The 23,089-nt window shown below is 46.9% G+C and overlaps 1 protein-coding gene across 2 annotated transcripts in view; it reads left to right on the forward strand.

The window, feature by feature from the left end:
* Positions 1 to 252: 252 nt before the first annotated feature.
* Positions 253 to 23,089, forward strand: part of CLCN6 (chloride voltage-gated channel 6) — a 35,579-nt gene continuing 12,742 nt past the window's right edge. For both annotated transcript variants that reach the window (XR_011470190.1, XM_070404094.1), the window contains exons 1-12: positions 253 to 355; positions 1,145 to 1,204; positions 2,898 to 2,963; positions 3,286 to 3,351; positions 6,110 to 6,176; positions 15,032 to 15,138; positions 15,625 to 15,751; positions 16,383 to 16,450; positions 17,470 to 17,528; positions 21,525 to 21,657; positions 22,213 to 22,326; positions 22,869 to 23,035. Coding sequence is in view for 1 of the 2 variants with exons in the window: in XM_070404094.1 (XP_070260195.1) it covers positions 269 to 355; positions 1,145 to 1,204; positions 2,898 to 2,963; positions 3,286 to 3,351; positions 6,110 to 6,176; positions 15,032 to 15,138; positions 15,625 to 15,751; positions 16,383 to 16,450; positions 17,470 to 17,528; positions 21,525 to 21,657; positions 22,213 to 22,326; positions 22,869 to 23,035 (1,121 nt within the window). In the remaining variant the exon portion in view is untranslated. The remainder of the gene's footprint in view (positions 356 to 1,144; positions 1,205 to 2,897; positions 2,964 to 3,285; positions 3,352 to 6,109; positions 6,177 to 15,031; positions 15,139 to 15,624; positions 15,752 to 16,382; positions 16,451 to 17,469; positions 17,529 to 21,524; positions 21,658 to 22,212; positions 22,327 to 22,868; positions 23,036 to 23,089) is intronic.

The raw sequence follows: 23,089 nt of genomic DNA on the forward strand, positions 1-23,089 counted from the left end.
TTGCTAAGGGAGGCGGGGCCAGAGGGCGGAAACCACCCCAGCGGCGACAGGAAGCCCCGCCCCCAACATGGCCGCGCCCAGCGGTCCTGTTTCAAGCCGCTCCACTGCCAGTGACGCGGTCCGTCGCCCCACCCGTCTGCAGCCACTCCCCGTCTCGGTCGCCGAACTCGAGAGGGACACGTGACCCTGCGGGGGCCAGTCACGTGAGGCGCCGAGCGGGTGGGAGGGGGTTGGCACTGGGGGTCCGGAGCGGCAGCAGAAGAGGAAGATGGCGGGGTGCAGGGGGTCCTGGTGCTGCTGCTGCCGGTGGTGCTGCTGCTGCGGGGAGCGTGAAACCCGCACGCCCGAGGAGCTGGTAAGGCGCGGGCGCTGGGGGCTGGGCCGGGCAGTTGCTAAGGGACGGGAGAGGCGTCACCGGAGGTGGGGCCGGGCGAGCTGGGCCCGCAGGTGGCAGCGTGTGCGGACGGGCACCGCACGCCGGGCTCTCGCAGAATCGGCCCTGCTTCCCGTGCCCAAGTCCGGAGGCTAATTCTCATAACTCCTCCCTGGGATCTAAGAGAATCCGGGCCAGCTTCAGTGAATCCCATAGATTTATTTATTTTTTTAAATTCCATCTGGAAGGAGTGTTGAGTGAAACGAGCATTTTCGGAATGAGCCTTTTCATGCTTGTCATGCCGCTGGCTTAGATTCTTCAGCGCTTTTCTCATTCCGTCCCTGAGCCTTTCGGGGTCATTGACAAGCCAGCTTCCCCCTGCAAGGCATCCTGGGAAAACGAGTTGCTCTGCCCCCAAAGTTGACAGGTCTCTTGGGATTTCAACTTGGGCACCTTGTCAGACGGACCTGGATTTCCCCCCCGCTGAAGCTGGCAGTGGGCATCTTTGACGTGTCCTGAAGACAAGAGTGGTTATTTGGAGAATGGATCAATAGAGATGAAAAGCTCAGCTGGATCCCCACCCGCATCACCCCCTATCCCAAAAGGATTTTGTGGGAGGTTTTTGTTGTTGTTTTTTTTGCGATCTTGTTCCCAATGATGACAATGGTTCTAGACAATTTAGAAACTAGCAACAGATGTCGGTAAACACTTCTGCCTCCTGTTCCTTTTAACCACTAAGAGGGTCTCCCTTCTGTGGACCTGTTTTTCTAGACCATCCTTGGAGAAACACAGGAGGAGGAGGAGGAGATCCTGCCAAGGAAAGACTATGAGGTGAGCTTCTTAGCTGCTGTCTTGGTAACAAAAGCAGTGACTGACCTGGAGCTTTAGGATGCTGACCAAGGGAGTGAGTGAGAGGTAACTTCCCTCTGGGGAAGGGGCTGTTTAACAAGCCCCCTGCCGTTTTTAAATACAGTTTTATTGATTTTATTGTTTTCAGAGAGGAAGGGAGAAGGAGAGAAAGATAGAAAATGTTTAAGTTGTTATTCCCCCAAATCAAAGAGCAACATATACAGCAAAAATAAAAGGAAGTGAGTCATGGTAGAGAAATGACAGCCCTGGCTGGCGTGGTTCAGCAGTTAGAGTGTCGGCTGGAGTACGGAAGGGTCTTGGGTTTGATTCCAGTCAAGGGCACGAATCTGGGTTGCAGGTTTGATCCCAGGACTTGGTCAGGCATGTGCAGGAGGCAGCCAATCAATGTGTCTCTCTCACATTTCTCTCTCTCTCTCTCTCTCTTCACCTCCCCCCTTCTCCTTCTCTCTGCCTCGCCCCCCTTCCTTCCACTATCTGAAAATCAATGGAAAAAATATCCTCAGGTGAGGTTTAACCGAGAGAGAGAGAGAGAGAGAGAGAGAGAAAGAGAGGGGGAGGGGTGACAATATCTGATTTTAATACAGATATATATAGTTCATTGATGTATATTTACAAAGTGTTATACTCTCAGCTGATTTATTTAAAAAAAAGAAAAGATTGATGTTCTGGCATTGCATTTGTTTCTAAATGCCCCTTTAAATAGCTTTATTCAGGGTTAGGACTAGTATATAATTCACATGCTATACAATTTACCTATTTAATGTGTACTACTCGGTAGTATATTCAGAGTTGTGCAGCCCTCACCAAATCAATTTTAGAACATTTTTGTCACCTTGGAGAGAAACCCAGTACCCATTAGCAGAGTCACTGCCCATTGTCCTTGTCCCTGACCCAAGGCAACCGCTGATCTACTTCCTGTTGCTATAGAGTTGCCTCTTCTGGGCATCTGAAACCCTTTTCATTGTTTGTGGACTCATAGCATTATTAGGCGAAACCATCAAACAAGTAATTAATTGGCCAGTCATTTCTATAAATATTTGGTATGAAGAATATTCATATTTTTCAACATTTTAATTTTTCCCCTTTTGTGCCTAGAATGTGATGTTACTAACTTGATTAAAATATATATACACATATATAAATATATACTTAATTACTCATGGATGGGTCTAGTTTCTCAGCAGAATTTTTCACTGTGATATATATATATCTTTTTATTGATTTCAGAGAGGAAGAGAGAGGGAGAGAGAAACATCAATGATGAGAATCATTGATCGGCTGCCTCCTGTACGCCCCCTACTGGGGATCGAGCCCACAACCTGGGCATGTGCCCTGGACTGGAATCGAACCCTGGACCTTTCTATCCACTGAGTCAAACCAGGTAGGGCTCTATGGTGTGTGTTTTTGTAATCAGAAAAAAAAAAATTTTTTTTTCCAGATATAAAAAGTACCTTGTTTGCTGTGAAAATTTTAAACAATACCCAGATGGGAAGAACACCTCCTAAACTATCACCTCAGAGATAGCCATTATTAACAGTTTTCCCAGATGCTTTTGCTTTATGTATGCTGACACACAAAAAATCTTAATTTTATTTACTCAAAATGGGATCGTGTACCATAGTATGACATTTTTACTCACATGCCCCTCTTTCAGAGTTTGGATTATGATCGCTGTATCAATGACCCTTACCTGGAAGTTTTGGAGACCATGGATAATAAGGTGAGTCCCTTATTGATCTCTTGGGACTGAGGAGGTCTTACGATAGCTCCTTTACCTTTATCCCTTGCCCTTTTAACCCTCATGAGACAATAGCATTTATCCCTTAGACTACTTCCTCCTGCCAACCCAAATACCCGCTGACCCAACCTCTTAGAGTCCATCATTCTTGCATTATAAAGCACCTTCCATATCAGGCATCATCTTTGACATTTTTGCTGTCCTTGTGAAATTCACTCTAAAACTGGTTGGCCAAGATGTGTTCCTTCCCTGCTGCCAACATAATCCTGAAACAAACTGAGTCATTTTTTTCCTGTGTGAACAGAAAGGTCGCAGGTATGAGGCGGTGAAGTGGATGATGGTGTTTGCCATTGGCGTCTGCACGGGTTTGGTGAGCAGGCGGGGCATAAGGGGGTGGCGGGCCAGAGGGCTGGAGTGGGTCAGAGGTCAAGCTCCAGCCTGACAAATCAGTTGTTTGTCATAACAGGGACTGCCTTGTCTTTTTTCCTCTTTCTTAATTAATAATCTGACGCTTTTTTATACTTCTCTTTTTCTTTCACTTTATGAAACAAAAGTAAGTCATACAACTTCGGTGTTCTTTAAAGCACTCAGAGGTTGGGTCAAGTTCTCTTACGATAAGCTATGGTCCTGTCAGGTAGACAATGTGGAGGGGAGAGTACTCAGTGGATGTTGAGTCACTCTGTAGGGAAAAAGCAAAGTAATGGGAACAAAACTAAAGCTTACGCCCTTGCCTTTAGCACAGCGTGCCAGTCACCAGGACACCGCTGATCTCAGTGAATGCTTTGTCCTGACCTGGGCTCTTCCCTGCACATTGCTTGTTTTTTCTAGAAGGTGGAGCTGGCCGGTTTGGGCAGAGGATTATACCTGAAAGCATAGGGTTCTGGGGTCAGCACATTCACACATGAATCATGGATAAGAAAGTATTATGAAACATTGCCAAAGATGATAGTAGCACAAGGTCTGGAACCATAGCTGCTGACTTACCATGGTAAAACCTGGCAAAGAAAAGCTGAAAAAGGTAGCAGCCAGTCCAAACGAGACCGGTCCGATCTGATTCTCCATCATTGCTGTGTTAAATAGGGGGTTGTCTTGGTCCATTAGGGCTGCTATCACAAAAATACCATAGACTAGATGGCTTGAAACAGACACTTATTTCTCACAGTTCTGGGGGCTAGAAGTTCAAGATCAAGGGCCAACAGATTAGTGTCTGCTGAGGACCTGCTTTCCAGGTCAGAGATGACCATCTTTTCCCTGTCCTCACATGGCAGAAGGGAGCAAGAGAGCTCTCTGGCTGGGGTCTCTCTTTAATCATGATAAACTTGGTATATAAGATAATGCATATTTTAAGTATATTACATTATAGTTCAACTAGAGGCCCGGTGCATGAAATTCATGCACTCGGGGGCCAATTGGACAACCAAACACTTAGCATATTAGGCTTTTATTATATAGGATATTTGTGTATACTACATAGTGTTTATTACTGTAAGTCTAGTAACCCTCTCACCATACAGTTGATCCCCTTCACCTATTCTGCACTCCCCCAGTCCCTTTTCCCTCTTGGGGTCTCTTTATAAGGGCACTAATCCTATTCATGAGGGCTCCACCCTCTTGGCCTTATCACCTCCTAAAGGCCCCCACCTCCAAATACCATCATATTGGGGGTTAGGTTTTCAACATGAATTTGGGGTGGGGGGCAAACACAAACATTAAGTTTATAATAAGGGATATATATATATATATATATATATATATATTTCCTAAGCAGCAGCCTATTTATCATCTTTCTCTAGAATTGACCACAAGTCTCATAATTAAGTATACATGATATACCCATAAAATGTAAACACGTTTTTAATATAATATAGTCACAAGGGCCAACCACAGTTTTTGTTTTCATGGCACTTGTCCAATTTTTACTGTAGTAAATTAGAGGTCAAGGAACATCTTAGTAGTTAAGACTAATGGCGTTTAGAGGCCTCTTTGGTAACATTCTGATGGATACCAGTGTGGGGCAACTTGGGTGGATTTAATTGTTTTGTGGCAATTTCAGAGTGTGAATTTTGCTATATATGATTCTGGTTGCAAATTTCCCTGTAATAGGCATAGTCATTAGCTATCTAGTTGTTAGTCTTTCTGCCACTTTCATCAAACTCCTTGGAACTGCCATTTATCAATAGTAACAGCTTTACCTCCCACCCTCATGTTAAAGGCAGGCAGACCTGCCTTTATAACGTACTATCTGTTCCTCTTGCTACTGGCTCTCTTGTCCTTTGATCTGTCACCACTTACTGCTTTAATGTTAAAAGCCTCAGCATTGGCTTGAGGGAAGTCTGGAGTTAAAGGCATAAATCCTTTGATCCTGAATCTACAAAATCAGAAGTCTTTCCAGTTCTCCTTTAAGCCCAGAGCAGGGACTTATGAGAGTGGAAGAGTGGTTGACCAGGGCAATCACTGACTACATAAGACAGTTAAAAGTCAAAGTAGTGACTTACGTAAAATAGAAATAACCAACTTGCAAAACCCATATACAGCTAAGTGAATGTTGTCGTACAAAGTAATTTAAGCTAGCCCAGAGCAGATTGGCTCAGTGGGTTGGAGCATCATCCCATACACCTGAAGATGTTGAGTTCGATTCCCAGTCAGGGCACATACCCAGGTTGTGGGTTCAATCCCGGTCAGGGCCCATATGGGAGGCAGCTGATTGATATTTCTCACATCAATGTTTCTCTCTCTCTCAAATCAACTTAAAAGTTTGCTGTTGATTTTTTCAAAGTAATCTAAGCTCTGTGCTCATCTAGTTAAGCATCGCTAGACACAGTGGTCTTCCTTGGTCTCACATCTTTTTCTGCATAATTTTCTCTCTGTTTTACTTTGCTCCTCTCATTGTAGCTGTACTCCATTCCTTTGTTCTTTAGTGGGCAGTGGGGCAAGGCTGGAGCAGGGCCTCTGCAGAGCCAGAGTGACTAACGAAAGCCCATCCACACACTGCTGGTTGGTAACGCAGGTGGGCGTGCGCAGCAGGCGTGCGTGCACCGTGAATGCAGTGGGGGAAATCTGTGCTTTTGAGGGCAGTGCCCGTAACACACCAGGAAGCTGTGTGACTGACGCTCCTTTGCTCTTCCCAGGTGGGTCTCTTTGTGGACTTCTTTGTGCGCCTCTTCACGCAGCTCAAGTTTGGAGTGGTACAGACATGTATCCTTTTCTCGGTTTCTGATTGTGCTTTCTCGTCTAGAAATGAGTTGAACAGTAGACATGATCTGTGGAGAGCTATTATTAGCCATTCGGCTTTAAGGTGTTTATCATTGAAGGACACAGAAAGAACACTTTAATAAATCAAGAGATACGTTCATGGTTGGTAAGACATAAACCACCAAGATGCCTGCTTTCCCCAATCAATCTATAAATGCAATGTAGTTCCAATGAAAGTGCAATAGAATTGTTCATAGAACTTGAAAATTCTCTTCCTAAGTTTGTTTGGAAGAGTCAAGAGCCAAAAGTAGTTGAGATAGTTTTGAATAAGCAGGAGACTTATATAATTTAAGATATAGTCATTGAGACAGTGTCACATTGGTGCAGAAACACCCAGTTAGACAATGGAAAATAGTGGAGAAGGAGAAACTGGCCTGTAGGGGTGTAGAAGTGCAGTGAATGACTGAGCCCATGTGATAAATCAGTGAGGATAAAATAGGTCACTTAATAAAAGATGCTGGAACATCAGTTAACCATCTGGAAAAACATAATTAGATTCCTACTTTGTACTAGAAATTAATTCTAGATGGATTAAAGAGGTAAATAGGCAAAGTGAAACTTTAAGAGACTGTATGATGTAAAGAGTAGGGAATCAGCTCTGGCCGGTGGTGCTTGGTGGTTAGAATGTTGGCCCTAGCACTGAAGGGTCTCGGGTTCGATTCCCAGGCAAGGGCACGTGCCAGGGTTTCAGGTTCCATCTCTGGCCCCGGTAGGGGCTCAGGCTGGAGGCCACGATTCAATGTGTCTCTCCCATCGATGTTTTTCTCTCTCTCTCCTTCCTTCTCTCCTGTCTCTAAAAATCAATGGAAAAAATATCCTCAAGTGAGAATTAACAAAATCTTTTTAAAAGGGTAGGGAATTATTTCTTAAAACGCCAGAAGGCACACAGTGAAAGGGAAAAGATCAGAGAACTTGATCACATCAAAGTCAATATTCTATTTATACAAACAAACAAAACCCAAAACAATAATGTAAATGAAGTGAAAAGTCCACAGCCTCAACGAGGTTCTTCACTGTGCATTTATTTAAGGGACATAATTCGTATCCAGAATAGAGGAGAACTACAACCCTAAGAAATAAAGCCCAACAGCCCAATAAATAATCTGACAAAGGTGTCGAACAGCCATTCTCAGGAGAGGAAACTGAACAGCCAATAAACCTGTTGTCAACGTAAAAAAAAGCCATTGAAACAAAAACCATTGAAACCTGTAAAGAATTTTTGTGAGTTTATTTGAGCCAAACTGTCGACTTAAGCCGGGAAGCAGAACCTCAACGAATTGAGATAGTGCTCCGGAGAATGGCAGGGTTACATCCGTATTTATACATGAAATTCATTGTTGACAGATTTAAGGAGGTGGGATTAAGTGAAGGGGGGGGGGCGGGCGGAAACCTCTGTGATAGGATAAAAAGTAAAATGATGGACACATACTTAGGTGGGTGCAGGAACAATTAACATGATAAATGAAAGAATCTGCAGCATCTGTCCTGGGCCCAGCGAGGGGAAACCTCTGTGATAGGATAAAAAGTAAAATGATGGACACATACTTAGGTGGGTGCAGGAACAATTAACATGATAAATGAAAGAATCTGCAGCATCTGTCCTGGGCCCAGCACACCTGATTGTGCCCCAGGGGCTCCAGATACAGGGAAATTACGTTACCCAGACATTTCAAGGCTATGTTATCATAGATGCAAAAAGACAGATAGGCTCAGTTGCAGTAAAGGTTGACCTTATCAGTGAAGTATCGGCCTAGGACGTAACTGCCCACCATCACTGCTTTTAGTTAAGTTTTAATTTCAGACCATCCTTTGTGGTTACTTTAGGTCTCCGAGTCTGCAAAACTGCCATGCAGGCCTCTCCTGAGCCTGTCAGGTCAGCATGTGGCCCCTTTCGTCCACACTGCAAAAGTGCTCCCCTCACCACTGGTTAGGGAACTGGAAATTAATAAACAGGAAGCTGCTTCCCCATGACTGGTGAATGCCTCTCCCGGCTGTGGGCCTTAGACATGTACGAAGATGTGCACCGCAGCTTTGTGATTGCGAAAAGTTGGAATCACCCCAAATGGAAAAATTATGGTATGTTCATCTGATACAGAAGTTAAAATGAGCAAACCAGAACTGTTTATCAACATGGCTAATTTTCAGAACAGGCATCAACTGAGAGAGAGGAAGTTGGAGTATATTCCTAAAATACAATACCATATTTTAATTTTGAAACAAAGCAAGGATACATCTGAAAAACAAGTGCTAACCTAAGACTAAAAGGCCAAAGTGAAAGGCAACAAGCATTTATTCCAGATTCAGAGAATAGCTGTTTGGGAAGCCCTGGTTCAGGCAGAAGCCCCAATCGTGTTGCTGTTGGGAGGCGAAGGCGAGGGGTATTTATGAGAAAGGGAAGGGGGGCGATTACATCAGTAGGAGGAAGAAGTTTCTCTGGGTGCTGGTAAGCTAAGGAAGGGATGTCTTTAACGTAAATGATGCTCACGGTGTAATGTGTGCTTTCTTGTTATCTTCGTAAACAGTTGTTTGGAAACCTCTCCCTTAGGCCCAGTCCAAGAGTTAATTTGCCCGGTGGTAATATTCCTAGGGTTTGAGTAGTACAGCTGCCAGGCAGTTCCTCTGGGATGGCAGCTCCGACTCCACTTTAAAGTGATTCCGTTTACATTTTCACAGAGGAAAGGCAGCGAGATAATTTCAGGGTAGTTAGTGTTTTCTCCCAGAGGAGAGAGGGACAGAAACATAAAGGTGTTTTTCTTAATGTTTTAATTTTTTTTTAATCATATATAAGCATTTATTCCAATACTGCTGGCAGTATGGAAGAGCAGCAGGTCATCCACAAAAATCTGCTCTGCAGCCCCCCATAAGCCAGCTGCTTATACTGGGGAAGCAGGAGGCTGGGGTGGGACTCCATTGTTTGCACAACAAGGTTGTTAACCTTTCCGTGATAACAGGTAGTTCTTGAATGAGAATGGACCACATTCAAAGGTTGACTCCAGTCCAAGGTTCACTCACAGGTCCAAGGTTCACTCACAGGTCCAAGGTTCACTCCCAGGTCCAAGGTTCACTCCCAGGTCCTGGGGTGTACAATTCCCAGCCAGATCAGAATGTCCTTTCTTTAACCAACACAAGGCAGTCATGGTTAACAGAGCATGATTAATATTTCCCATAACCATAGCTAGTTCCCAGTATTCTATTTTTGCCCCTAACTTTTCCCCACTGCTATTTCTATCATCTCATATCTATGAGATTAGTTTTAGATGAAAAGTCTCATCCTGCTGGAACTGCAGCTGCTTCTGCCTTGAAAGTAGTTCCCAGGGAAGGAATACACGAAATAAATGAAGGATCTTGGATATGTTTTCTATAAACAATTGTCAGGAAGATTAAAACAGCACATTCCTTTACATTCCTTACAACCATGGTTATGCTGCAACAGCGAACAATCTATTGCTGCCCGATTCTCTAGAACTGCCTCCCTGACCTGGCTCAGCTGTTGATTTATCCCATGTATAGCCCTGGAGGTGGCAGTATGGCTTTTACCCTGCCACAAGCCAGCCGGGTCACTTTTGCATTAAGGGAGCCTACCATTACCGGCCTAACAAAAATGGTCAAAGCAATATAGGCAGCAGGCTCACAGGTGGGGACGGTCATTGCAGTCCCATTGCAGTCTGGTGCCTCGGGCTTGAGAAAGTCTCTTTTGGTTTAAACCCTGTGATGTTTCTGAGTCATAAAGACAGTCGGTCATCCTATGGAACAGGGCCCCCTGGTGCTGTTAACAGGGATAAATAGTTACCCACGTATCAGAAACCCACCAGCCAGCATCTTAGTATGTCCATTACTATAAGGGAGGGTGAAATTATGAGAACAATTCATATTGTAGTTATTAGATACTTAAGGACAATAGCTAGAACACCTGGTAAAAGTCAGACATTCACCATAGGGAACGACTGCAGTAACTTTTAGAGGAAACATCCCTGCATCCTTTTCCCAGACAGTGGGTCCCAACATATAAAGATCCCCATCTGTGACTTTCTTCCCGAAATGAATGGAATAGTCTATATATTATCAATAGGTGTCCCAACTCCCACTCAGCAAGATGCAAAGGTCAGATCTATATAGGTTCCTCCACTGCCAGCTTCAGAGCAGTTGGAGTGGTGAGAAGCACGCTTCAGGGTGTCGTCCATTTCTCCTCCAGTTGGCCCATCATCCTTGCCCTGCTCAGGTCTGTCTAACTGCCTACCACATGCCCTCAAGGATCTTGGCTCCAAATTCTTCCAGAGAAAAGGGGCACAGGGTTTCTTCTGTAACTGCTGCATGCTGAGGAGGGGCGAAGTTTTTCCTTCAGAGCCAAGAGCTGCTTGCTCTCTGTCAGAGGGATGATGAGACCTGGGCACGGAAGGAGGTGGCAGGGTGTCCAGAGGTGGTATTCCCTGAGTGTGAGTAGGGCTTGTCAGCTGGTGGAGTCAAACTGTGTTATAAAATTTAATATTACTGGGCAAAAGTTAGAATAGCAAGAATTACGGCAATAGTCTGGTAAAAGAAAAAAAAATTTCAGTTCTAATAATTTCCTATTGAAACACAATTTTTCTCTTTAAAATCACCCTCATTTTTATTAAAGAGCCAACTTAAAACCAATTTATTTACTGTATTAAGTCTAGTTACCATTTGGCTTGATTGTTTGCATGAACACAATAAGAATAACCGTTGATCACATAGGCTATTTTAAAAAGATATGCTTTCCTGGAATTTCATGATCAAGCTTTAAGTAGCCCCGCAGGGCAAAGACGCTGAGCCACCTTACTGCCATCAGGTTTGCCTGCAATACCTGTAGATATGGGTGACTTCCTCAAGTTGAGGTCCCCAGTGATGTCTTGAGGTTCCTTCTTTGCCATCTCTCAGGAAAGCAGCCTTTGTTCCTTACCTGGAAAGACTGCCATGAACCCTGTGACCAGGCAAGGTACCAGGCTTTCTCCAAGGTGCTCTTATTGGCTTCATTCCTTAAAGCTTTCTGGTGACATCCAGAGTCCAGGCATGTCTCTGCAGGCATGACACGCCAGTCAAAGTCTTGGTTAACAGGTCTTATTGAATTCAAGCAAAGAACGTATTGCCACTTATTAAGAATTGCCAAATTCTGGAGGGACAGTCAGAGAGAAAAATATATAATTTACCAAATTGCTTTAAAAATGCTACCTTATATCTGATAAACAAAAAGTTCAAGAATCAGCAATACTTTCAACAAAAGTTAAAAAACTGTATAATTATTTTCCATTCATTCAGTCCCATAATCAAATTTTTGTTTCTCCTGATTTTTTCTGCTAGTGTTATGGGTTGGCTCAGCGAGATAGACCACCGACTCAGAATTTAAATTTAAGAGCCTTTATTAAGCTGGCCAGCTGACCACAGCCCGCACCTTCCCCTTCTGGGAAGGTTTGCAGCATGTGGCCCCGACCAAGGGTGCAGCAAGATCTTTTATTGCCAATCACAGTGTTAGAAAAAAAGAAAAAACCAACTACAAAGCATTTCATTAGCTGTTCCTCAGAAGTTCATAAGAAGTTCGTAAGTACAAAGGGGAGATAAACGGAGTCACATCTGGCTGGAGCATATCATAACACATTGTTTTTCTAAGACAATCTAGCAATTTTTCTCTGCCACGGTTCCTGACCTTGACACAATCGGTAACTTTTTCCAGGCTGCTGTCCCTCCCCTCAACATATTCAGTAAGTTTCTCATGTTTCATTTCCTCCCCCTAGCACACTAGTACTTCTATAAATCCAGATACTTTAGAGTAATGTGAATGACATGGAATCTTGTCCTTTCTGTAAAACACAATATTCCAGGATAACAATTAGAGCTATAAATGGAAGCATAATATAGTTATTATTATTTGACAAAGTTTCCCATGTGCCTTGAGCAGAAAATTTTCCTTCATGAGAGAAAACAAATTCTTGAGGCATTTCAGAGCCAATTGGAATGACCTAAAGCCAATTCTAGGTCAAGAAAAGTTTCTTAAAATTCAAACCTTGGAAAGATTGTCAAACTTATTTTACCAAAAGATCATATATCAAATTGACAAAAGGGTATTAGACACAATCATAGGCTAGCAAACTTTAGTTCCCATGATTAAGAAGATGACTCTTTTTTTAATGAAAAAAAGTGCCTAATTAATATAACATACAACTATTTCAATAATTTATAGAACTTTTGCTTCCTGGGCAAAAGCAGGAAAGACCTTTTCCCTTTTAATAGACTAGAAAAGGACTAACTAACATGAGGTTTATTCTGTAACTTCACTTGTCCTTGGGTGTGGTCAGTAAATGACACTGATTGGATTTCTGCTGTCTGTCTCCTGAGTAGGTTGATAGAAGCTATTTACCCTCTGGTTAGGGAGGCAAAGTGCAAGTCATTTACTCTTAAGCATCCTTGGTTTAGGGAAGATAGGATTTACTAGATGGCTCCCAATTGCTGTCTGACCATCTCAATTTCCCTATTCTACTACTACTCCTGGCTTATTGGCCTGTGTCATTTATATAACTTCCTCTCAACATTTCTTTTTACAAATATTTTACAACTTTCACAAACCTTTCAACTTTCAAAAATAACCAACTTTAGAACCCACTTTCTTTTCCTTCAAAATGCATCTCCATGCCGCATGCCTTCTATTACACCAAAACCATAATTTCTTTCCAATTAGTTAGAATTCTTAACCTTAGAAACCTTAATTTTTAGGTGACATGTAAGTAATTAACATTCCTCAGATTAGCAATACATTCACATTTTTAAGAGATATTTCAAGTAAAATACAAGACTTATTCATTAACAGATTCAAATCCTCTAGATTTTTCATACGAGGCAAACTCAGATTAATAGTTCAGTATCCTGATATTTCAAAATACCTAGATATTTAATAATTTTTACTACTTAACCCTGCAAACTCCAAAGTTTTTAGTTACCAAAGACTTTGGAAAACTATGTTTAGGTATATATAATTATCACTTTAAAAAAAGCTTTATCATAAACCCTTCACTTTAGTTATTTCATTTTGTCTTAACAACTTTGAGGTTTTAAAGCCAATTATAATTACCCAAGGCATTTTCTGGACCAATTTTTTTTAACAGGGATAACTCACTAGCCTTAGGTGGCTTTAATGTGAAAGTACTATTTTACTTTATTTTTTCTTACAAAGATGGAAGAGGCCCTCCACTGCTATTTTTGTAGTCTGCTGGGGGGCACTTCTGCAGGTCTGATCCCCTTAGGAAAAGAACTTGTGGGGGAGGGGGGCGTTCAGAAGGTTTATCTCCCATATCTTTGTTTCTGAGTAGACTAACAACATGAAATCTTGCATATAAGAAGATAGCTTTAAAAAAAACAACAACAAAAAACAGAAACAAACAAGTAAACAAAAACCCCTACAGTGAATAGATGACTATTCTGAAAAGGGTGTACTGGGACATTAGCCTTAGAATCTTCTCTCACACTAACCCAGCACAGCACATGGGTTCTGAGTGGCACAAAGCCCAAACAGCAGACAGAGGATTCCTTGTGTTCATAAACCAGTGAAGAGCAAACTAAGTCCCCCAAAGATAAAAAAGCAAGCAAAGAACATCAGTAACCAAGTTACATTACAGACAAGAACTTTCCCTAGCTTAGAGTTTCCAGTGACTGATGCCTTGAGAGGGAGAGCAGGAAGGGTCCCCAAGATTAAGAATTCTTGGCAGCTGCTGGGAAGTTCCTGCCATCCCTGCCACGGGTAGCTGGAGCCCCTAGCAAAATAGGGTATGCCCCATCTTTAGACAAATTAAACCAAAGACACAAAACAACAATCAGCAGAGACACTCTATGTACAATATTTACAGGTGGGCCCAACCCACAGGCAAGAGCGTCACACCATGCTCCTTGTCTATCCAGCCACAGACACCTCAGAATGCCCTGCGTTTAAAACTGACCGAAGCAGAGCAATGTCTCATGCCAGAGTGGGTCAGACGAAGGGCTCGGAGACCAGGCAAGGACCACTGGAGGTCCTTACCATCAGGAGCTGACCCGGCTCGTCCAGACGAGAGGCAGTAAAATGCCTCCTGTGCCATACACAGTGCATACATCCTTACAAGGAAGCCCAGACGAGAGGCAGCCACTGCTCATGCCACACAAAACGCTTGATTCCTCCTACAAAAACGCTTGATTCAACTTAGGTCTCAGGTGAGACGACAGGGGTTGCTGAGGCTGCGCCTGGAACTCAAAATGAACATTCCTGACAGCGCTGCGAATAGGAGTCCAGTCCTCAGCCCCAGGAACCCCCAGTCCAGGCAGCAAGCACACTCACTCCAGAGGAGTCTCTCGCTTACGTCCCTTCCTGATCGCCAGAATATGTTACCGGACAATCAGTGGGTCTGGGCTGCCTGTCACTACTTGAGCCAATTAAGCAGAGAGGGTTGAATCATATGTGAGTGTTTATTCCAATACTGCCAGCAGCATGGGAGAGCGGCAGGTCAGCCACAAAAATGGGCTCTCTTAACGTTTTAATTTTTAAAAGTATCAAGCAAATATGCTACCACCCTGAGATTTATTAAAGGTAGGGCTGGGAAGGTACGGGTGAGGGTTACTCTTCGCAATGTTTGAAGCATTTCATAATGAGAAATGGTGCCTAGTGTAGATGACATCTCAGGCAGTTTTCTTGTTCATACACGACGTGGAGAACAGGAAGAGGCGCAGTAAGCACTTCAAGAGGCGGAGCTGCCCCATGTCGGGTGTTTGCAGGAAAGGCCTTGGCGTGGCTGGGGAGCACGGTTCCTTAACTCACTCTCTAGCGGTGGAGGAATGCAGCCAGAAAGGGTGCCTCGCCTTGTCCCTCCTTGAACTCCTGGGTTTCAACTTGACCTTTGTCTTCCTAGGGAGTCTTCTTGTCCTAATTGAGGTAAGAGGCCTTTTTGTTGTCAAGACTTTGGGTCCTACACTCCTCATCTCCATCGCCATGACTGGGCGCTGAGAGAACTGAATTCGACTTGGAATATAGATTCCTGCAGAAAGTGGCCTCTCGTTCACTTAGAAATGTTTCTGAAAGTCAAGTGTTAGCCTGTGGTGAGATTAAAGAGCAAACATCTAGATGAGGAGGGTGGTTCTCCACCTTGGGGAGCACATCAGGGTAGGATCCCCTGGAGAACTTTAAAAATGACTGGCCCCCGGGCCCCAGCTCGCGTGAGTGAGCTCAGGATCTCCGGAAGTGGGGTGCCTGCATGGATTGTTGAAGGCTCCGCAGGTGATGCTGAATCACTGTGAACTTTTTAGAAGTGCCCGTCCTCCCATCCCCCCTCAGACCTGCTGAGTTGGAAACTCAGGCCAGCAGGTCGTCCCTCTGGGGAGGGCGATGGATTTGAGTGTACGGGTGCACCTCCTCTTCCAGCCAGTGGCAGCAGGTTCTGGAATACCCGAGATCAAGTGCTATCTGAATGGGGTGAAGGTGCCCGGAATCGTCCGTCTCCGGACCCTGGTCTGCAAAGTCTTCGGGGTGCTGTTCAGTGTGGCTGGAGGTAAGGGGGGTCTTTCTGACTGGCCCCTTCTTTTCTTCAAAGGGTGAAGAGGACAAGAAGCATTCTGTATGTAAATGAAGTAGATTTGGATTGGAGGGCCTGCCCTTAACAGATCTCTGTACTTTCTGTCTGTGGCTTAGTTTCTTCAATGCAGACCTGTTAGTTACCATTCAGAGCTCTCTGCGTAACACATTAGGCTGTGAAGTAGACCCACCATCCAGTTGGTTTATGGAGTTGGCTTTTAGCAAAGTCAGTGAGCTTTTTGTGTAAACAGCTAGATAGTCAGTGTTTTAGGCTTTGTGGGCCAAAGAGGCAAAATTGAAAATATTATTTAGGTGCTTAAACTTACATAACCATTTAAAACATATCCAGGTGAGAATGGAAAAATTATTCTTAGCTCGCCAGCTGTACAAAAACAGCGAGCCATTTGGCCCACAGGCTGTAGTTTGCTGATGCCCAATTAAGAGTTTAAAGAGTATTTTCTCTTATTCGATGGGAATTTGACTCTTTCTGTTAGACAGTTACAGGAGCATCTCTGTTTTATCGAGAGGAAGGTTTACACAGCAGAGGTCTCCCGAGCTACAGTGGTTCTGTGCTGACTGATGGTCTCCCCTTCTCCACCTGCTCCCAGGGCTCTTTGTGGGGAAGGAAGGCCCCATGATCCACAGTGGAGCCGTGGTGGGCGCTGGCCTCCCTCAGGTAAGGTTGGTGGGTTGGGAAGGTGAGTCCCTTACAGTGGTCTCCCAGGCAGGGGCTTCTGTGAGTCAGTCTGGAAGAACATCCATCGGCAGCACCCTAGCGTGGCTTTGGAGTCTGATGTCAGTTTGGGTTGATGTAAAAGCTATGTGGCCTGTCTCCTGGGAGAGGGGGTAACTGGTACCCCAGAGATTTAACTAGGTCCTAGGAACAGAAATGGCACATAAAGAAAGTCTGTTCAAATGAAGTTACCTGGTGCTCCCACAGCCATTGCCCGGTGCCTCCACGGAAGGTGGCTCAGTGGGTCAGCTCAGCGCTGCCCTATCCCAAGATGCTGGAAGCACGTCTGAGGTGGTTCCGGGCACGGCTGTGCTGAGTGCACCCAAGGTAGCACAGGACTAATAACACAGGGTGAGGAGCTAGCTCAGGACGGCGAAGCTCCCATCCTTACGGGCTATCCGATTCGGGCTGCAGGTTGGAGACACCTCGGTTCCTTGTAGTCCGTCACTTGTGGGCATGTTCCTCTCTTGTCCTGAGAGGAGGGAATGTTGCTAGTGAGTGGTCAAAGCCAAGGAGAGAAGACTTGCCCAGAACTTGTCTTCTGCTCTCTCTCTGCTCCTGCCTCACCCTCCCAGCCAGCCCCGGCCTCCCAGAAGGGGGCAGGGACGGTGGCAGCGTGAGCATTTGGGGGACAGGTTGAAGGTGGTGCGTGGCCCTTCCTTACTGCCACGCCTGAGCAGGGCTCACGGTATCTTCTGCAGCAGCTTTCATTTCCTCCCAGCCCTTCGCCATTTTCTTTCTGACTTGTTGATTATGTACAAAACGCAATTTCGGAAGAGCATAGAAATTTAGGAGCAGGAAAGGAAGTTTCTCCCAGAGACAGCTTCTTTTTCCCAGGTTGCTCGTCTGGACTCTCCCTTCTGCAGCACATCTGCCCGCGCTGTGCTCAAGGCGGGGGCTCCCGTGGGGTTCCTGCAGGTGGCCTGTGGGCCCCCCTCTGACTTGGTTTTCTCTTGTTTTAGTTTCAGAGCATCTCCTTCCGGAAGATCCAGTTTAACTTCCCCTATTTCCGGAGTGACAGGTATGGAAAGGTTAGGAATTGGATTTTCTTTTCTTTAAGTTAAATTTATTGGGGTGACATTGGGTAATAAGATTATATAGGTTTCAAGTGTAGATTTCTAGGCTACATGATCTGTATATTGCATTGTTTTGCCATCACCCAAAGTGAAGTTACCTTCCGTCACCATACATTTGGCTCCCTTTTCCTTCACTACCTCCCACCCCCTTCCGTCTGGTAACCACCATATTGTTGTCTGTGTCTGAGTTTCAGTTTTATGTCCTACAGATGAGTGAAATCATATAGTTCTTAGCTTTTTCTGATTGACTTACGTTGCTTGGCATAATCTGAAAGTCCATCCATGTCACAAATGGCAGTATTTCATTTCTTATGGCTGAGTAGTATTCTATTATGTATATACTAGAGGCCGGGGCACAAAGATTTGTGCACTCAGGGCGGGGGATCCCTCAGCCAAGCCTGAGCCCTCTTGCAGTCTGGGACCCCTCGGAGGATGTCCACCTGCCAACTTAGGCCCACAGCCCAGGAGCCCTCAGGGGATGTCCGTAGTCGGATATCCTTAGCACTACCGAGAAGGCGAGAGAGGCTTCCGCCACCGCTGCTGCACTTGCAGCTGTCAGCCCAGCTTGTGACTGAGCGGAGCTCCCACTGTGGGAGCACACTGACCACCAGGGGCAGCTCCTGTGTTGAGCATCTGCCCCCTGGTGGTCAGTGCGTGTCATAGTGACTGGTTGTTCCGCGCTTAGGATCAATTTGCATATTACCCTTTTATTATATAGAACTAGAGGCCCGGTGCACAAAAATTTGTGCACTCGGGGGGGGGCGGAGGGAGGGGGGTCCCCCAGCCCGGCCTGTGCCCTCTCGCAGTCTGGGACCCCTCGGGAGATAACGATCTGCTGGCTTAGGCCTGCTCCCGGGTGGCAGAGGGCACGCCCAATCCCTAGGTGCAGCCCCTGGTCAGGCTCAGAGCAGGGCCGATTGGGGAGTTGGGGCACCACCCCGTCATGCACAGAGCAGGGCGGATCGGGAGGTTGCGATGCCACCCTCAGTCACACTCAGGGTAGGGCCGATTGGGGGGTTGGGACACCGCCCCCTGCACTCAAGGCAGGGTCGATGGGGAGGTTGTGGCGCCACCCCTGTCATGCACAGAGCAGGGCCGATCAGGGGGGTGGGGCCCATCAGGGGGGTTGGGGCTCCGTACCCTGTCACACACAGAGCAGGGTCAATCAGGGGGTTGGGGAGCTCCCCCCGTCACTCACAGAGCAGGGCCGATCAGGGGGTTGAGGAGCTCCCCCCTGTCACTCACAGAGTAGGGCCGATAGGGGAGCTGGGGCACCGCCCCCTGTCACACACAGAGCAGGGCTGATCAGGGGGTTGGGGCGCTGCACCCTGTCACACTCAGGGCAGGGCCAATGGGGAGGTTATGGCTCTACCCTGTCACACACAGAGCAAGGCCAGTGGAGGGGGGTTGGGGCGCCACCCTCTATCACCCACAGAGCAGGGCCGATCAGGGGGTTGGGGCGCTGCCACTTCACACTCAGGGCAGGGCTGATGGAGAGGTTATGGCTCTACCCTGTCACACACAGAGCAGGGCCTGTGGCGGGGGAGTTGGGGAGTTGGGGCCCCGCAGAGCAGGGCCAATCAGGGGGTTGATGCGCCGCACCCTGTCAAACACAGAGGAGCAGGGCTGGTCAGGGGGTTGGGGCGCCTTCCCCTGTCACAAACAGAGCAGGGCGGATAGAGAAGTTGTGGCCCCACCCCCTGTCACACACAGAGCCGCAGGGCAATCAGGGGATTGGGGAGCTCCCCCCTATCAGGCACAGAGCAGGGCTGATCAGGGGGTTTGGGCGCTGCCCCCTGTCACGCTGATCCCAGTGCCGGGAGCCTCGCTGCTCCGCTGATCCCGGTGCTGGGAGGCATATTACCCTTTTACTATATAAGATAGTGTCCTGGTGCATGGGTAAAGGCTGGCTGGTTTGCCCTGAAGGGTGTTCTGGATCAGGGTGGGGGTCCCCACTGGGGTGCCTGGCCAGTCTGGGTGAGGGGCTGAGGGCTGTTTTCCGGAAGCGGGTGACTGAAGCTCCCAACCGCTCCTTTTTTATTTTATTTTTTTTATTCTGGGCCAGCTTTAGCTCTGAGGCCTTGCTGCTGAAAATATCGATACAATGTTGCGGTCCGGCTGGCTGAAGCCCAGCTGAATGAAAGCCGGTTTCTGGGGTTTTGTTTAGCTTCTTATTTGCAACATAGTACATAGTTGCTTAGAGTTGCAGCTGAGAGGCCGGCAAGTGAGGCGGGAACGTTGGAGTTCGCCGTCACTGGAGCAAGCAAGCCTCCCTGCTCGCTTCAGTGCATGGCTGTCAGCCGCCATCTTGGCTGACAGTTAATTTGCATAAGGATATGCTGATTAGCCAATGGGAAGGGTAGCAGTCGTACGCTAATTGCCATGTTTCTCTTTTATTAGTGTAGATGCCACATCTTCTTTATCCAGTTGTCCATTGAAGACACTTTGGTTGTGTCCATGTCTTTTGCCACTGTGAATAATGCTGCAGTGAATATAGGGTGCATAAATCTTTGCCAATAAATGTTTTCAAATTTTTCGGTAAAAAACTACCGAGAAGAAGGATTGCTGGGTGATACAGGAACTCTTCTCTTAATGTTTTGAGGCACCTCCATACTGTTTTCCATAGAGGCTGCACCAGTTTATATTCCCTTCAGCAGTGATGAGAGTTCCATTTTCTCCCCAACCTCCCCACCACTTATTATTACTCGTCTTGTTGATAATAGGAATTGGACTTTCTTTTTTTCTTTTCTTAAAGGGTTTTTTTTGTTTTGTTTTGTTTTTTTTCAGAGAGAGGGGAAGGGAGAGGGAGAGAGAAAGTTCATTGGCTGCTTCCTGCCCACAACCTGGGCATGTGCCCTGACCCGGAATCACACAGGTAGGCTTTTGGTGCATGGACAACACCCAACCATTGAGCCACACTGGCCAGGGCAGAATTGGATTCTCTTGAAAAAAATAAACTGTCCATTTACTGCCTCTCAGACGCCATACTCGCTCTAGCTAGCTATTGCCTCCCCTGCTGGGCAGGCTGCGTGCAAAACCCGGTGTCAGAAAGAAGGTGGGCTTTGAGCTACTGTCCTGAAAATAAGCAACCAGGGCCCAACTGGTCTCGTGGCTGTCACTGTGTTCTGACCTAAGGCCTGGAAGCATCTCAGGCAGTGGCAGTGAAAATCACGGCCGAGACAGTCCACAGCTACTCGCAAGAGCATCGTCCATATTCCAGAGCAGTGTGCTGAGTCGCCGCCCTGGGTGGGCAGGTGCTCTTCTCAGAACTTTTTGCCCTGTGGGATCTGTGTGTGTGAAACTGGCCCGAGCACGAGGCCCTTGTAATCGGCCCCGGGTCAGAGCTGTGGTCTACCTTCCCGCCTTGGTGCTCCGCATGTCATTGTCACCTGCTCCTCCGCGTGTCACCAGCACTTAGGCCTTTTCATGACGCTGTGCCCTTTGGAAGGAAGATCTGGGGAGAGTGTAGCTCAGCGGGGACTGAGCTGGGGCTGAAATACATCTTCAGAGGAGACTGGTGTGAGGGGGCCTCTCCCCCTGGAGGAACTCGGGCTGCGGAGTGGATCTGGCTCTCAGGTGAGCCTGTTCGTTGCCCAGTTGGCCTGCTTCAAACCCTGACTTCATGGGTCCTTCATGAGATAAAATGTTGGCGGATAAGGCCCTGGCCAGTGTGGCTCAGTTGGTTGGGCGTCATCCATGCACCAAGAAGTTGCTTCTTTGATTCCCGGTCAGCGCACATGCCCAGGTTGCAGGCTCAATCCCCACTTGGGGTGTGCAGGAGGTAGCTGATCGATGTTTCACTCTCACATCAACATTTCTCTCGCTCTCAGAATCAATTTTAAAAAAACACACACAAACGTTGGCAAATAAGGCAGGGAAAACCGGCTTTTGTGGCCTGAGGGCTCTTTGTCCAATAAAGCGTCTGTCTCTTCTCTCCTCAGAGACAAGCGGGACTTTGTATCAGCAGGTGCAGCTGCTGGCGTCGCTGCAGCCTTCGGGGCTCCCATTGGGGGGACCCTGTTCAGTCTGGAGGAGGGCTCGTCCTTCTGGAACCAAGGGCTCACGTGGAAAGTGGTGAGGAGGACTTCCAAGGACAACCTTCTCCTGAACATCATCACCCCGTTTAAGCTGTAGTTCTGACGAGCCCAGTCCTTTGCTTTAGACGCCCGTAAACTGCCAAATTGTGGGCTTTCCCGTGCTTTCCATATGCACACGCTCCCATCCCCCACATCAAACTGCCAGTATCATCTCTTGTTGGTGAGCCACCTGGTGTGAAGGCGTGGGACTGGTCATGAGGCGGCAGCAGAGCCCAGACTTGAACCCCGACTCCTACCTTAGAGTAGCGCGTTCTTCCTCTCATGTTCACTCTTTCTCTTGGCACAGGATTCAGTGTGTATCTGGCTCTAAGTAAACAGATCTCACAACAGGCTGTTGAAATGAAAGCTTCTGTGGCCTGTGTGTGGTCCAGTTGTCCACACGGGGTGCCTTTCTTGCCGTGGTTACCGGACACCTGTACCGGGCCTGGAGTCGGCAGGTTTCTGTGTAGAGCAGCAGGTGTTATGAAGAGGGTCAGGGAGGAAGCAGGACTTGTTGCTATTGAATGTTCTTGTTTTTGTCACCTGTCCCTAGCTCTTCTGCTCCATGTCTGCCACCTTCACCCTCAACTTCTTTCGTTCTGGGATTCAGTTTGGAAGTTGGGGCTCCTTCCAGCTCCCTGGATTGCTGAACTTCGGCGAGTTCAAGGTATGCTTTGTCCTTTTCCCCCAGAATTTCTTTCTTTTTTTAAAAAAATAAGATGCAATTACAAAATTTTTTAATATATATATTTTTATTGATTTCATAGAGGAAGGGAGAGGGAGAGAGGGATCAATGATAAGAGGAAATCATTGATTGGCTGCCTCCTGTATGCCCCCTATTGGGGATTGAGCCTGCAACCCGGGCATGTGCCCTTGACTGGAATCGAACGTGGGACCCTTCAGCCCGCAGGCCGACGCTCTATCCACTGAGCCAATCCAGCTAGGGCCCCCAGAATTTCTTGCTTGACCGGTGACAATTGCTCTAAGTGATGTACCAGATAGAAACAATCAGGGGCAGCTTCTGGCGGGGCTCTCTACCCCTGTAGCCTCCTGTGGGTGCCCCTGCCCGGTGTGGGCAGGCCCTGCACTGCGCTGGCTCTTGAAGAGAGAAGGCAGCCTCCCCTCCTGTGTCTGTCTGCTCCGCCTCCACCCCTTCCTGTTCTCATGGGCACCATGGTTTTTCTCTCCCTTTCCTGCCCCTTCTCTCAGTGCTCTGACTCTGATAAAAAATGTCACCTCTGGACAGCTGTGGATTTGGGTTTCTTCGTCCTGATGGGGGTCATTGGGGGCCTGCTGGGAGCCACATTCAACTGTCTGAACAAGAGGCTTGCAAAGTACCGGATGCGAAACGTGCACCCGAAGCCTAAGCTCGTCAGGTACCTGCGCAGCCGCCTTCCCCAGCCTGCGGGGCTCCCCGAGCTCCGTGTGGA

The sequence above is a fragment of the Myotis yumanensis genome, unplaced genomic scaffold, assembly GCF_028538775.1.
Source record: "Myotis yumanensis isolate MYYU_CA2020_CCGP unplaced genomic scaffold, mMyoYum1.0.hap1 SCAF_2, whole genome shotgun sequence".
NCBI lineage: Eukaryota > Metazoa > Chordata > Mammalia > Chiroptera > Vespertilionidae > Myotis > Myotis yumanensis.